The sequence below is a fragment of the Coregonus lavaretus genome (assembly GCF_964263955.1).
Source record: "Coregonus lavaretus genome assembly, chromosome: 1".
NCBI classification, from domain to species: Eukaryota; Metazoa; Chordata; class Actinopteri; order Salmoniformes; family Salmonidae; genus Coregonus; species Coregonus lavaretus.
In genome coordinates, this window is record NC_139988.1 from 55,938,488 (window position 1) to 55,951,312 (window position 12,825).

The 12,825-nt window shown below is 45.1% G+C and overlaps 1 protein-coding gene across 2 annotated transcripts in view; it reads right to left on the reverse strand.

Moving 5' to 3' along the window:
- The window catches only part of cpeb3 (cytoplasmic polyadenylation element binding protein 3), a 71,430-nt gene that overhangs the window by 22,315 nt on the left and 36,290 nt on the right, over window positions 1-12,825 (reverse strand). For both annotated transcript variants that reach the window (XM_084169831.1, XM_084169830.1), the window contains exons 4-5: window positions 7,975-8,031; window positions 1,436-1,603 (exon numbers count right to left, since the gene is read on the reverse strand). In XM_084169831.1, the coding sequence (XP_084025957.1) occupies window positions 1,436-1,603; window positions 7,975-8,031 (225 nt within the window). The remainder of the gene's footprint in view (window positions 1-1,435; window positions 1,604-7,974; window positions 8,032-12,825) is intronic.

The following is a 12,825-nucleotide window of genomic DNA, read 5'->3' on the forward strand; positions in this document are numbered from 1 at the left end:
TATTTTGGTTTCATCTGACCATATGACATTCTCCCAATCCTCTTCTGGATCATCCAAATGCACTCTAGCAAACTTCAGACGGGCCTGGACATGTACTGGCTTAAGCAGGGGGACACGTCTGGCACTGCAGGATTTGAGTCCCTGGCGGCGTAGTGTGTTACTGATGGTAGGCTTTGTTACTTTGGTCCCAGCTCTCTGCAGGTCATTCACTAGGTCCCCCCGTGTGGTTCTGGGATTTTTGCTCACCGTTCTTGTGATCATTTTGACCCCACGGGGTGAGATCTTGTGTGGAGCCCCAGATCGAGGGAGATTATCAGTGGTCTTGTATGTCTTCCATTTCCTAATAATTGCTCTCACAGTTGATTTCTTCAAACCAAGCTGCTTACCTATTGCAGATTCAGTCTTCCCAGCCTGGTGCAGGTCTACAATTATGTTTCTGGTGTCCTTTGACAGCTCTTTGGACTTGGCCATAGTGGAGTTTGGAGTGTGACTGTTTGAGGTTGTGGACAGGTGTCTTTTATACTGATAACAAGTTCAAACAGGTGCCATTAATACAGGTAACGACTGGAGGACAGAGGAGCCTCTTAAAGAAGAAGTTACAGGTCTGTGAGAGCCAGAAATCTTGCTTGTTTGTAGGTGACCAAATACTTATTTTCCACCATAATTTGCAAATAAATTCATTAAAAATCCTACAATGTGATTCTATGGAGAAAAAAAATCTCATTTTGTCTGTCATAGTTGACGTGTACCTATGATGAAAATTACAGGCCTCTCTCATCTTTTTAAGTGGGAGAACTTGCACAATTGGTGGCTGACTAAATACTTTTTTCCCCCACTGTATATGTGTGTGTGTATGTATACTAGTGTGTGTGTGTGTGTGTTTTGTGCAAGTTTTGTGTTCTGTGTGTGTTTGCTTGCGTGTGTGAGTGCGTGCGTCTCATGAAAGCCACATTGAGCAGTGTCACCATTCCAGATTCCCATAGTCTTACTATGCCCTCAGGCCCTCTTCACACTTTGTGGGATAACACACTATCACATCTGCTGCCAGACTGACTGCCAGCTCACTGCCACAAACCCACAAAGCATAACCAGTCAGTTCACAGTCCCAGAGAACCAGCTTCATGACAGATAGAGGCATCATACAGACACAGAACCAGCCGTTTAGCCCACTATAGACCCACATCTGGCTTGTACTATCCTAGCCAATGCAAACCCACTAAACTTACTAATCTGATTAATGTGCCATGCAGTTGATGGACATTCTATGAGGATATATAGTGATTGTATAGTAAGGTGGTAGCCTGGTCCAAGATCTGTTTGTGCGGTCTTGCCAACTTCCATGGTCATTGCCATGCCAAACACTCACAATAGGGGCTGGCAAGACAACCCAAACAGATCTGGGACACAGGCTAGTTCCACTACCATCCGTCCGTACCTTCATCTATGTCAGGGGGCAGACCTCCGACAAACACCTTCCTGGAGTAGCGCTCCATCCTCTCTCCATTTTGACAGCGTGTGGGCGAGTTCAACCCCGGGGTCAGAGAGGGGTCACCGTGCCCGTCGTCCAGGAAACCGTCCTCAAAGGGAAAGAGTGAAGAGCGACCTGGAAAAAGAGAGAGAGAGAGGACAAGCAAGAGTAACAGGCAGAAGAAAGAGGGAAAATAGAAGGGCACAGAACATAAGAGAAGACAGGGAAGATATGAAAAAAAGAGAGAGAAACATGGTGTTATTAAAACTGGTAACAATAGCAGTCTCCTTAGAGAGGAAGCTCAAATCACCATCATGCTGCTTCATGAGCTCCCATTCTTCAAACATTGTGGGCCTGCCTGCCTGCCCTCCTCCACCCTCAAACCCATTCAGTTCAGTCCAATCACAAACCAATACAGGTCCTTCATAGCCTTCCTACACCAGATAGACCCTTGTTCCTGCGGGCCATAGGAACAAGGGGTGGAGGGTGGAGGAGGGATGGAGGGGAAGGTAGCGGACCATTTGCCACAGCAGTAGATTACCTCTTACAGGTGAAAGCACATAGAGGACTGTGTACTGACCATATAGATTGTATTACATTACTATTTTTTTCTGTTCTAATTCCTAATTCTATGGTACTGACTGAATGGTGTTGCATGTATCTAAGATCTGGAGGTAGGCCATGTCAGAAGCCTCTGATAGGCATAGGCTACTTTAAATATAGTTTTATTTACTATGCTAACAGGTACAAGGCTATAGAAAGAGACTATGTAACTGCACAATAGTGGTATGGGGAGATAGAGGAGGACTCCCCTTTATCGCTGAGTCATAAGCTCTGTCTACATGTGGACGAATGTACTGCCAACTTAAAAGTCCTCCAATTCTTAGATACAAAAAATACAAGCATTGCAACAACGTTGCATATGTTACCAGGGTTCCTCACTGAGTAAAGGTATTAATTAGTTGAACACTCCAAATCAGAGAAGAGCATGTCCGCAGCACCCATTTTAGCCATTCAGGACATAAATAGTTTGAGTCAGTGTACTTTCTCAAATGTTTTTATGACTAGACCTAAACATTTTGGCACAGCTCCAAATGGACTTGCTCTGGATCTGTCCATAATATATGGAGGGTCTATACTTGTGAATTCATTAATAATCCACAAGCAGTAGCCAATACAGTTGCATATAGCGATATACAGGAGTAGCACAATGACTCAGAATATTAAAGAGAAAATAAAGTTGCATTAAGCAAAATGAAAAAGGTTCAAGATACAAAATGATCCGCCTCTCCTCGACTTAACTAAATGCAATGACGTCAAAACAAAAAAGTGTATAAATTAATATGATTTCATCCAATCACGGCACAGATGAAGGCAGATTATGTGACATCACATTAGAACCCAGTTGCTCTGGAGAGAGACAACCGTACGGAGAGAGCCAAGCAATTGTGCTCGTGCCTCCCGTTCATTTTGGCAAGCAGAAACAGAGTAGAACTCCACACGTTACCTCTTCTGCGGCCATAGCTCCTGGCTGCTTGTGAACAGTGGAAGAGAGAGGGAGAGAGAGACAGAGGGGTATGGAAAGGAGAGAGACAGAGATATGGGTTTCATGGGAAGACAACCAGGCAGAACATCATCAAGGCAACAGTGACACCACAGACGCAGACAGCCACACCTAATCATCAGCGATGGTGGGAGACAAGGAGTCATTATGGGTTGGCTGGCAGTATCCCACAAGAAACCTGCTGCACCTACCCTAGCCGGGCTAGACTAGACTAGAGGAGGATGGGCGAGGTTATAATAGGCCTAACTGCTCTGAAATAGTAACTTGCAATAACAAGACCCTATAACCAAGGATATAATCTCAGGCAATAAACACGGACTACTACCTAGCTCACGTTTTACTCTAATTTCTTCCCAGCGTGAATATTCATGAATGTGGCCGATAAAGCGACACGCGGAGACATTAGACAGGTGTCGTTAGTCATTACCATTAACTAGTGAAACATTAGTCTTTATCTAGTGGGAAATTTCCACTCACAGCTGCCCTGGATGGAGCCATGGAGGTGACAGCCTGAGTCTCAGGGTCCAGACAGGAAAAGAGAGAGAGGAGGACTGCCCTACTATGTGGGATCGTAATCTAGTGAACAGGCCCAAGGTACAGCAGGCAGCAATAAGACGCTGTGCCCTTTCTTTCCCTTTCATTAGATACATGTGAGCTCTCACAATTAACCTTTGGAGTATTAGCTAGAGTTTAGGAAATACAGTAGCAAAGGACTAACACGAAAGACCAAAACAAATGTATTGTTTGGTGTATGTGTTTTCACATGTGAAATTTCGTAACCTTCTTTAAATGCACCTAACACGCTTAAAATAAATCCCGCTATGCCCTCCGATGAACCATCAAACAGGCAAAGAGTCAATGCCGGACTAAGATTGAATCGTACTACACCGGCTCTGACACTCGTCGGATGTGGCAGGGCTTGAAAACTATTACAGACTACAAAAGGAAGCACAGCCGTGAGCTGCCCAGTGACACAAGCCTACCAGACGAGCTAAATCACTTCTATGCTTGCTTTGAGGCAAGCAACACTGAAGCATGCATGAGAGCACCAGCTGTTCCTGATGACTATGTGATCAAGCTCAACTTTTAAGCAGGTCAACATTCACAAGGCCGCAGGGCCAGACGGATTACCAGGACGCGTACTCCGAGCATGTGCTGACCAACTGGCTAGTGCCTTCACTGACATTTTCAACATGTCCCTGACTGAGTCTGTAATACCAAAATGTTTCAAGCAGACCACCATAGTCCCTGTGCCCAAGGACACTAAGATAACCTGCCTAAATGACTACCGACCCGTAGCACTCATGTCTGTAGCCATGAAGTGCTTTGAAAGGCTGGTCATGGCTCACATCAACACCATTATCCCAGAAACCCTAGACCCATTTGCATACCGCCCCAACAGATCCACAGATGATGCAATCTCTATTGCACTCCACACTGCCCTTTCCCACCTGGACAAGAGGAACACCTATGTGAGAATGCTGTTCATTGACTACAGCTCAGCGTTCAACACCATAGTGCCCCCAAAGCTCATCACTAAGCTAAGGATCCTGGGACTAAACACCTCCCTCTGCAACTGGATCCTGGACTTCCTGACGGGCCACCCCCAGGTGGTAAGGGTAGGTAACAACACATCTGCCACGCTGATCCTCAACACGGGGGCCCCTCAGGGGTGCGTGCTCAGTCCCCTACTGTACTCCCTGTTCACCCATGACTCCATGGCCAGGCACGACTCCAACACCATCATTAAGTTTGCTGACGACACAACAGTGGTAGGCCTGATCACAGACAACGATGAGACAGCCTATAGGGAGGAGGTCCGAGACCTGGCCTTGTGGTGCCAGGATAACAACCTCTCCCTCAACGTGATCAAGACAAAGGAGATGATTGTGGACTACAGGAAAAAAAAGAGGACTGAGCACACCCCCATTCTCATCGACGGGGCTGTAGTGGAACAGGTTGAGAGATTCAAGTTCCTTGGTGTCCACATCACCAACAAACTATCATGGTCCAAACACACCAAGACAGTCGTGAAGAGGGCATGCCAAAGCCTATTCCCCCTCAGGAGACTGAAAAGATTTGGCATGGGTCCTCAGATCCTCAAAAAGTTCTACAGCTGCACCATCAAGAGCATCCTGACTGGTTGCATCACCGCCTGGTATGGCAACTGCTCGGCCTACGACCGCAAGGCACTACAGAGGGTAGTGCGTACGGCCCAGTACATCACTGGGGCCAAGCTTCCTGCCATCCAGGCGGTGTAAAATTGTCAAAGACTCCAGCCACCCTAGTCATAGACTGTTCTCTCTGCTACCGCATGGCAAGTGGTACCGGAGCGCCAAGTCTAGGTCCAAAAGGCTTCTCAACAGCTTCTACCCCCAAGCCATAAGACTCCTGAACAGCTTATCATTGGACTATTTGCACTGCCCCCCCACCCCCACCCCCCTCTTTTATGCTGCTGCTACTCTGTCTATTATTTATGCATAGTCACATTAACTCTACCCACATGTACATATTACCTCAACTAGCCGGTGCCCCCGCACATTGACTCTGCACCGGTACCCCCCTGTATATAGCCTCCCTACTGTTATTTTATTTTACTGCTGCTCTTTAGTTATTTGCTTTAATTTTTTGTACTTAAACACTAAACAAATTTACAAAAAATGTATTGTTGGTTAAGGGCTTGAAAGTAAGCGTTTCACTGTAATGTCTACACCTGTTGTATTCGGCGCATGTGGCAAATACAATTTGATTTGATTTGATTAGGAGCCTTGTGCCTGAGAAAAAGGCCAACAGAAGGCCAACAGGAGGCAAACAAGGCAGAAAGAGGCATTAGAGTCTGTAACATTAATGCCAGTAGACAGTGTGTGTGTTTGTGTGTGTGTGTGTGTGTGTGTGTGTGTGTGTGTGTGTGTGTGTGTGTGGCGGGGGGTAATACATGCCTAAACAGACCTTCTCACAGTCAAGTGTCACAGAGAACAAAGTCTTCTCCTAAAAACCAATATGGGGGCGTCCATTGTGCCAGTGGCATTGTGTGACCCCCTCCCCCCCCGACCCCCTTCCCTTCCCTTCCCTTGCGCTTGACAGAGACATTGTATCCAGACCTCTTCTCTCACTGGGTTTTCATTAAAACTCTCAGTCTCTTCTCACCACAGAGCAGAGTTGTTCAGACCAATGTTCTCCGCATTACTCTTCCACTGTCTGGGACTTAGGAGAGACAAAGGCGCCTAGCAACAAGGGGAAGAAGGTGGAAGGGTGGAACCCACTGATCTAGTGTAGACTAGTAAGTGGTGTTGGGAAACTGTGTCTGTGTCAGTCACCCTGGTGAGGGAGAATAAGAGGAGGAGGAGGATGAGGGGGAGGGAATAGTAGGAGTCCAAAATGGGAGTGTCAGAGAGGAGACTTTGAAGGGAGGACGGGGAAGATCTCCTGGGGGGGGGAGCGGTACCGGAAAACGCCTACTAGCTCCTTGAACTATTCACAGACCTGCCCTTCTTCATCCATACATCCATGTTGGGTGTCTTACAGCTCATCCTTCAGCTAAGCCACAAAAGCGGTGGGTAGAGAGAGAATGGGTCTCCAAAAGATTTCTATATAGTCTAGACAAAACAATGGAGAGAAATGGAGAGTAGACTAACGTTAACCCGCTTTCCTCACATCCAAAGCCTTGCTGTCCAAAGACATGGCAGACTACAGCAGCGATTGCCAATTCTGACAGATGCCAGAGCTCCATGCAGATCTGAGATTAAGTGAAACCCTCCAGAACCGCAGTTTAACATCGATTTGAAATGTGTTTCCCAAAGGACTGATGATGAAAAGAACAAGTTGAAGAGAAAACAGACGGCACAAGCTGTGACAGCAGTAAAATTAGTTATTTTAAGCCTTGTTGGATATCTTCTTCCTTTCCATTCATCCTCTTCTCCGCTCTTTTCTTACCGCTTCCCTGCTGGCATCCCCAACCAGGCAAGTTAGGAGAACCAGGATTGTGTTCATAAGGCCACACAACCGAAAATGTTTTGTAATGGAAAACAAAATGAGCATTTAGTTTTTGCCTTAGTGCTACACCTGATTCAAATCACACTGGGTTAGAGGTAGTCCCTCTCTGTTTCAGTCTGTCTTCTCTCATTTGGTGCCTAATGAACATAACCCAGGGCTGGTGCCTAATGAACATAACCCAGGGCTCGACTAACACTCCCAGATGTCTTGAGCTGAGCTCCACCAGTCACCATGGACACCCCGATCCTCTCTCCTCTCAATGAAGTTGACAAGGCTGAAAGAGCCTTTTGCCAACTCACTGTCTGTAAAAAAAAATTGACTGGACAGAGGGAGAAAAATTGATTTTCTGACATTTCTGAAATATAAGGATTTTAGTTCGCTCTTGGAGACTGAAAAATGAAAAACCCTTGCTGCCGGCCTCACCTCGAGCCTGTGTGGACCCAACCCTGTGACCTCTTCCACATGGTACGACACGGACAGGGCGTACCATGTGGGCTGTTTGCAATCTGCTAGGGGGAACGGGGGTGGGGGTCTAGGCTTACAGGTCGGCTATTTTTACAGACGGTATTGACAGTGGTTCCTCCCTGCTCTGCACTGAGAGTGAGGTCCATGCTGGGTTTATGGTGTCAGGGGGTAACACTTGGCAAGGGGTGCGAGGTGGGATTATCGTGGTTGGGCATCTGTGCCCTGCTGGGTATGGGCTTGGGCCCTGTGGTGATCCCCGCCCCAACCCTAGCAGCTAGGGCATATCCTGAGGCATCCTGCATAGGTGCGTCATGACGACACTACTTCTGAATAGGTTTCTATTGTTAGTTTCCATACAACAGAGAAGCAACACAATGGCACCACTTTAAGTGGCCACATTTAAAGCAAAAGTACACACATCCATAATAACATACAGAGGGATTTGCAAAGGGAAATGTATTGTATGTTTCGAAATGCTACTCACTGTTCAATGGCATGATGTGATCTGCTCCGGGGTGGTGAAAGTTCAGACCCATGCGTCCTGTAGACAAACAACAGATTACAGGTTATAACCTGCGTATGTCGGCCTACATAACAGTGTCTCATACAGAACACAAACACTCATCACGTTCTATACCAACACAAAACATGGAAACGCTAACATGAAACATATAACTTATGTGAATGTTCTGAGGGGACAATATGTTGCATACAATGTTACATGTTAAGTACATGTTATACTGTCGACATAACCTGGTAAAAAGACACCCACAGAAAATAAGCTAGTATCATTGAGAAACCAAACCAGGGCAAACGTGTGTGATAAACAGCAAAAAGATTTAGGCTAGGCTATGGAAAACAGTCATTCAATTATCTCGCTCTCCTGTGTCGTATCTCACACACACAAACAATGAACACTCCAATGCAAAGAATGTGACAGAGTATGCATTCTGCTCTGGTGACAAGAGCGTGGTGTGGACATGCCCAGACATCCTCCACACCAACCAGTGAAAGGACTTCCTGGTACAGACTGTAGTACATCTCCCTCCTTCTGTCTCTCTCTTTCATACACACGAATACACACGGCCAAGCTCATCTCAAGCAGCAAATAGGAAAGGACTGAAGGAAACATAAAACATGTCATTCTGGATATTCTGCAGATTATTGTGGGTGTGTGTGGTACCCTGACTGTCAAATAAGTAGCCTAGGCTAGATCTTCAAATTGGGACAGTGATCCTCAAGTTGATCACGGACGTACCCTAGGTGCGTCATGATGACACTACTTCTGAATATGTTTCCATTGTTAATTTCCATGACACAGAGAAGCAACAAAATAGCACCTGTCAAGGCCACAATAAAAGCACACATAGTGTAGGCTGTTTCATAGTGAACCGTTGAGTTAGGATTCACTGTAGCCAAAGACAAATTACCATCCATTTTTAAGTGACACTTTAAATTCCCCAGTCCTTCCTTTCAACAACACTAAATAACTGGCTGGTTTGCAAACACAAGAGCAGCAAAATGCTGCCATGGACAAATGAGAAACGGGGTTCAGGAGTTCATATAATGAACAAAATGGTCCAGCAAGTCAACCTTGCCTCTAAATGGCAGATATTTCTACATCCATTACCCAACAGAAAACGTGCAACTAACGTGTTGGCTCCAACAGGGCAACATGTTTCAACACAGTGCTAAACATCTGCACTTAGTCTATACAGTATGTCTACAAAGCAAGGGTAATGGCAGGGGCAGACATCTTGGTTCACTGTGTGTATGTCTATATATAGAGAGAAACCTGTGAGAGACTGGGCAGCTGTGTTGTACGCTGGAACGGCGCAAACAAGATGTCAAAAAGTTTCAAAACTAAGCCGCAGCAGACAGATAAAAGCATTACAACAGTTTAGACCAGGGTCGTATACATTAGGGCAGAAAGTAGCAAATTGTTTAGCAACGGAAAGCGTAAATTAGTGTTTCTTATTGGACAAGTTGAGGTATAGTCCCTTTTGGTTTCAGTCTGTATTCTTCCGTTTGGTGATTAATTAATACAACCCAGTCCTCCTCCTAGGCTGGAAACCGCAGTGAAACTAGTAGTGAGATGTGGGTGAAAACAAGAGAGGGGGAGGAGCCAGTGCAGCCACCCCGTCCAACAGATCAACAGATGAGAGCAGATGTGGATTTCCTCTCAGTTCTCAACAAGTCATAATCCGGCATGAGAACAGAGGGGCTTATATGGCAATCCTTTGCATAGTCAATCCTGTGAACGAGCGAGTGCGTGCGTGCACGCACACACCCACCGAGTCGATTTTCACCCTATTTCTAACTGAATGAGAGCATGGTTTGGCTATCTTGAGTGAAGAAAACGTAATGTGTGTGCCAGCATCACTGTATTGTGACGCCTGAGTGAGCATGTTGTCAAAAAGGATGTCAAAATAATATTCTATAGATATAGCCCCATTCTTTCTCAGAAACTGTAAACCATGTCAGATGGAAGATAGCAACTTGGTATGATAACATCCCTGACTCACACTCTAGAATAAAATGTGTGGTTTTCTTTTGTTTGAGACAGTCATAGACATGAGCCACACTCAATAGGAACCACAATGTGATGTGTCTTCAGGTACTAAATTATGGATTTGCAAACCTTTTTACAATGTACAGTACAATTGACAAATGTACAATTGACACAGCATTACTGGAGTGTTAGGTCACAGCCAACCCTGAATATATCCAGCCCCCTAGCTCTAGCTGCACTGGGAGGAGAGCGATGTGATGCCTCCATTTTGCCTCTTAAATAGCTGGGCTCCATGGTAGTCCTACCTAAACCAGGGTTGTATTCATTAGGGCACACCGTAGCAAAACGTTTTGCAACGGAAAAAGAAAATGACCGTTTCTTATTGGACACGTTCAGGTGCTCTGTCCCCATTTCAGTCTGTATTCTTCCATTTAGTGCTAATAAATACCACCCAGGCATTGTAGTGGTCACAAAGTGGACAGTTGCTCCCGAAAGCCCTAAAATAGCTCTGGGCCTGTGCCATCTGCTTCCCCAGTTCAGTGGCATGGCCTCAGGGCGCTGGGCTGGTGACATTTCCTCACCGAGGGCTTGGGCAGGGGGGTTTGTGATCAGTCAGTAGGCAGGGGGGGGGGGGGGGTTTCTGGAAATGCATGTCATCCACTTCCTTCAGAACAAAGACAGTAAGTCCCCAGTCCCGGTACCTCTGATGAAGTGCAGACTGAACAATGACCTTATTGGGTTACAACTACATAACATAGGGCTGAGGGTCCTGGTGCACATTTCGTTTTTTGCCTTGGCACTACACAGCTAATTCAAATGATCAACTCATCATCAAGCTTTGATGATTTGAATCAGGTGTAGCACTAAGGTAAAAACTAAAATGTGCACCCCTTTGGGTCCCCAGGACCAGGATTAAGAAACACTGGGTTAGAGCACTAGACTGGCTAGAGAAATACAGGACAGCTGCTGTACACTACTGGGGAACTGGACAGAGTAATAGACTAGTGTCTTCATTTCTCCAAACCACCTCTAATGTTTATGCAGAAACTCCCCAAGACTAGCCCTTAGGAATGGCTAGGTGTGTTTGGTTTAGCTTAAATTGACTGGTTTTCATTGGGCTGCATTTAGAGAAGCATTGTACAGCAAATTATGATCCTAAAAGGTTAACCTTTCTCTAGATTCCATGAGGTGCTCATCAGCGATTGCTTCACACCTGGAGTTCTCTCCGACTCTGCCATAGCCACGTTTTTCAACCTCTGTTCCATATTAAAGAACATATTAAAGCTCCCCAATAACTGCTTTTGGAAAAAGCCAGAGCAGCAGTTATGGGGAGGACTGGCAAGTCAACGGGGAGGTGTGGAAGTGTTAACCCAGCCGACAAAAACACCTTGAGACTAGAGGAGGGGTCTCATACTCAGGCTACTGGCAATGAAATGCAACTCCACAACTGTCTGAAAACCTCAAAGGACAAATGGCAGCTATATTTACCCTAGATGTTCTGTAAATGAAAGAGTTAAGAGACATCTTTCTCTACAAAAACATCATTAATACCCTCAAAGAAAGGCCAACAGAATAAGACTACAAGACTGTTTTTCATCAAAGCTCATCTCACTACTGCTGGTAGAGGCTGGATGGACAAAAGCTAAGCTAATGGAGCTAGTTGGTGTGTGTATCTAACCTTTACCACCGTCAACAAAGCTTAGAAAGTACTCTTACCTCATCTCCCTACAATGATTGCAGACTGTTTAAAGTGCAGAGGCATCTTCTTGTCATCAGGTGATTGAGCAAATGATTGAAAGTGCACATTTGAGTTAGTCTAGCCTACATTTTTCTGAACTAGGTCAAGCTCAGTTTAAATCGGTCAGCCTGGCCAAAAGAGCCTGATTTTCTGGGTGACCTTTTGACATCCTTTTACCTCAGGGTCAGGCTGCTGTGACATCTCTCTGACCCAAATGAAACAGCCTTCACTGCACTTTCCCCTTCCTTCTCTTACCCCATCTGTTTACTCTGAAGTTGTAGCTTCCCTCCTGATAAAACCTTACTCAACTCACATTTTATCATATATTGACCTATAATAAACAAACACATTAAGACAAACACCATTGCTCAGTGGGTCTGTACTCAACCTCTCTGTTATTGGTTTGGTGATGTCACCAGGCAGGCCAATACTCCATCCAACCAAAACAGGCTGAAATGTACACTAAAATGGCATTTTCATAATTTCCACAATTTCAAAGTATTATTCCAACCTCATAGTGTAGAAATATATATAGAACACAGGAAAATCACATTATTGATGGCACTGGGCCTTTAAACTAGTTGAGATTAGTATTTACAGTTAGAAGACTAGTGGAAAGCCTTTCCAAAAGAGTGGAGGCTGTTATAGCAGCAAAGGGTGATGGGACCAACTCGGTATTAATGCCCATGATTTTGGAATGAGATGTTCGATGAGCAGGTGTCCACATACTTTTGGTATTGTAGTGTATGTTTAAGCATACAGTTCAAATCGGAAGTTTACATACACTTAGGTTGGAGTCATTAAAACTTTTTTTCAACCACTCCACAAATTTCTTGTTAACAAACTATAGTTTTGGCAAGTCGGTTAGGACATCTACTTAGTGCATGACACAAGTAATTTTTCCAACAATTGCTTACAGACAGATTATTTCACTTATAATTCACTGTATCACAATTCCAGTGAGTCAGACGTTTATATATACTAAGTTGACTGCCTTTAAACAGCTTGGAAAATTCAAAAAATGATGTCATGGCTTTAGAAGCTTCTGATATGCTAATTGACATCATTTGAGTTTGTGTACCTGT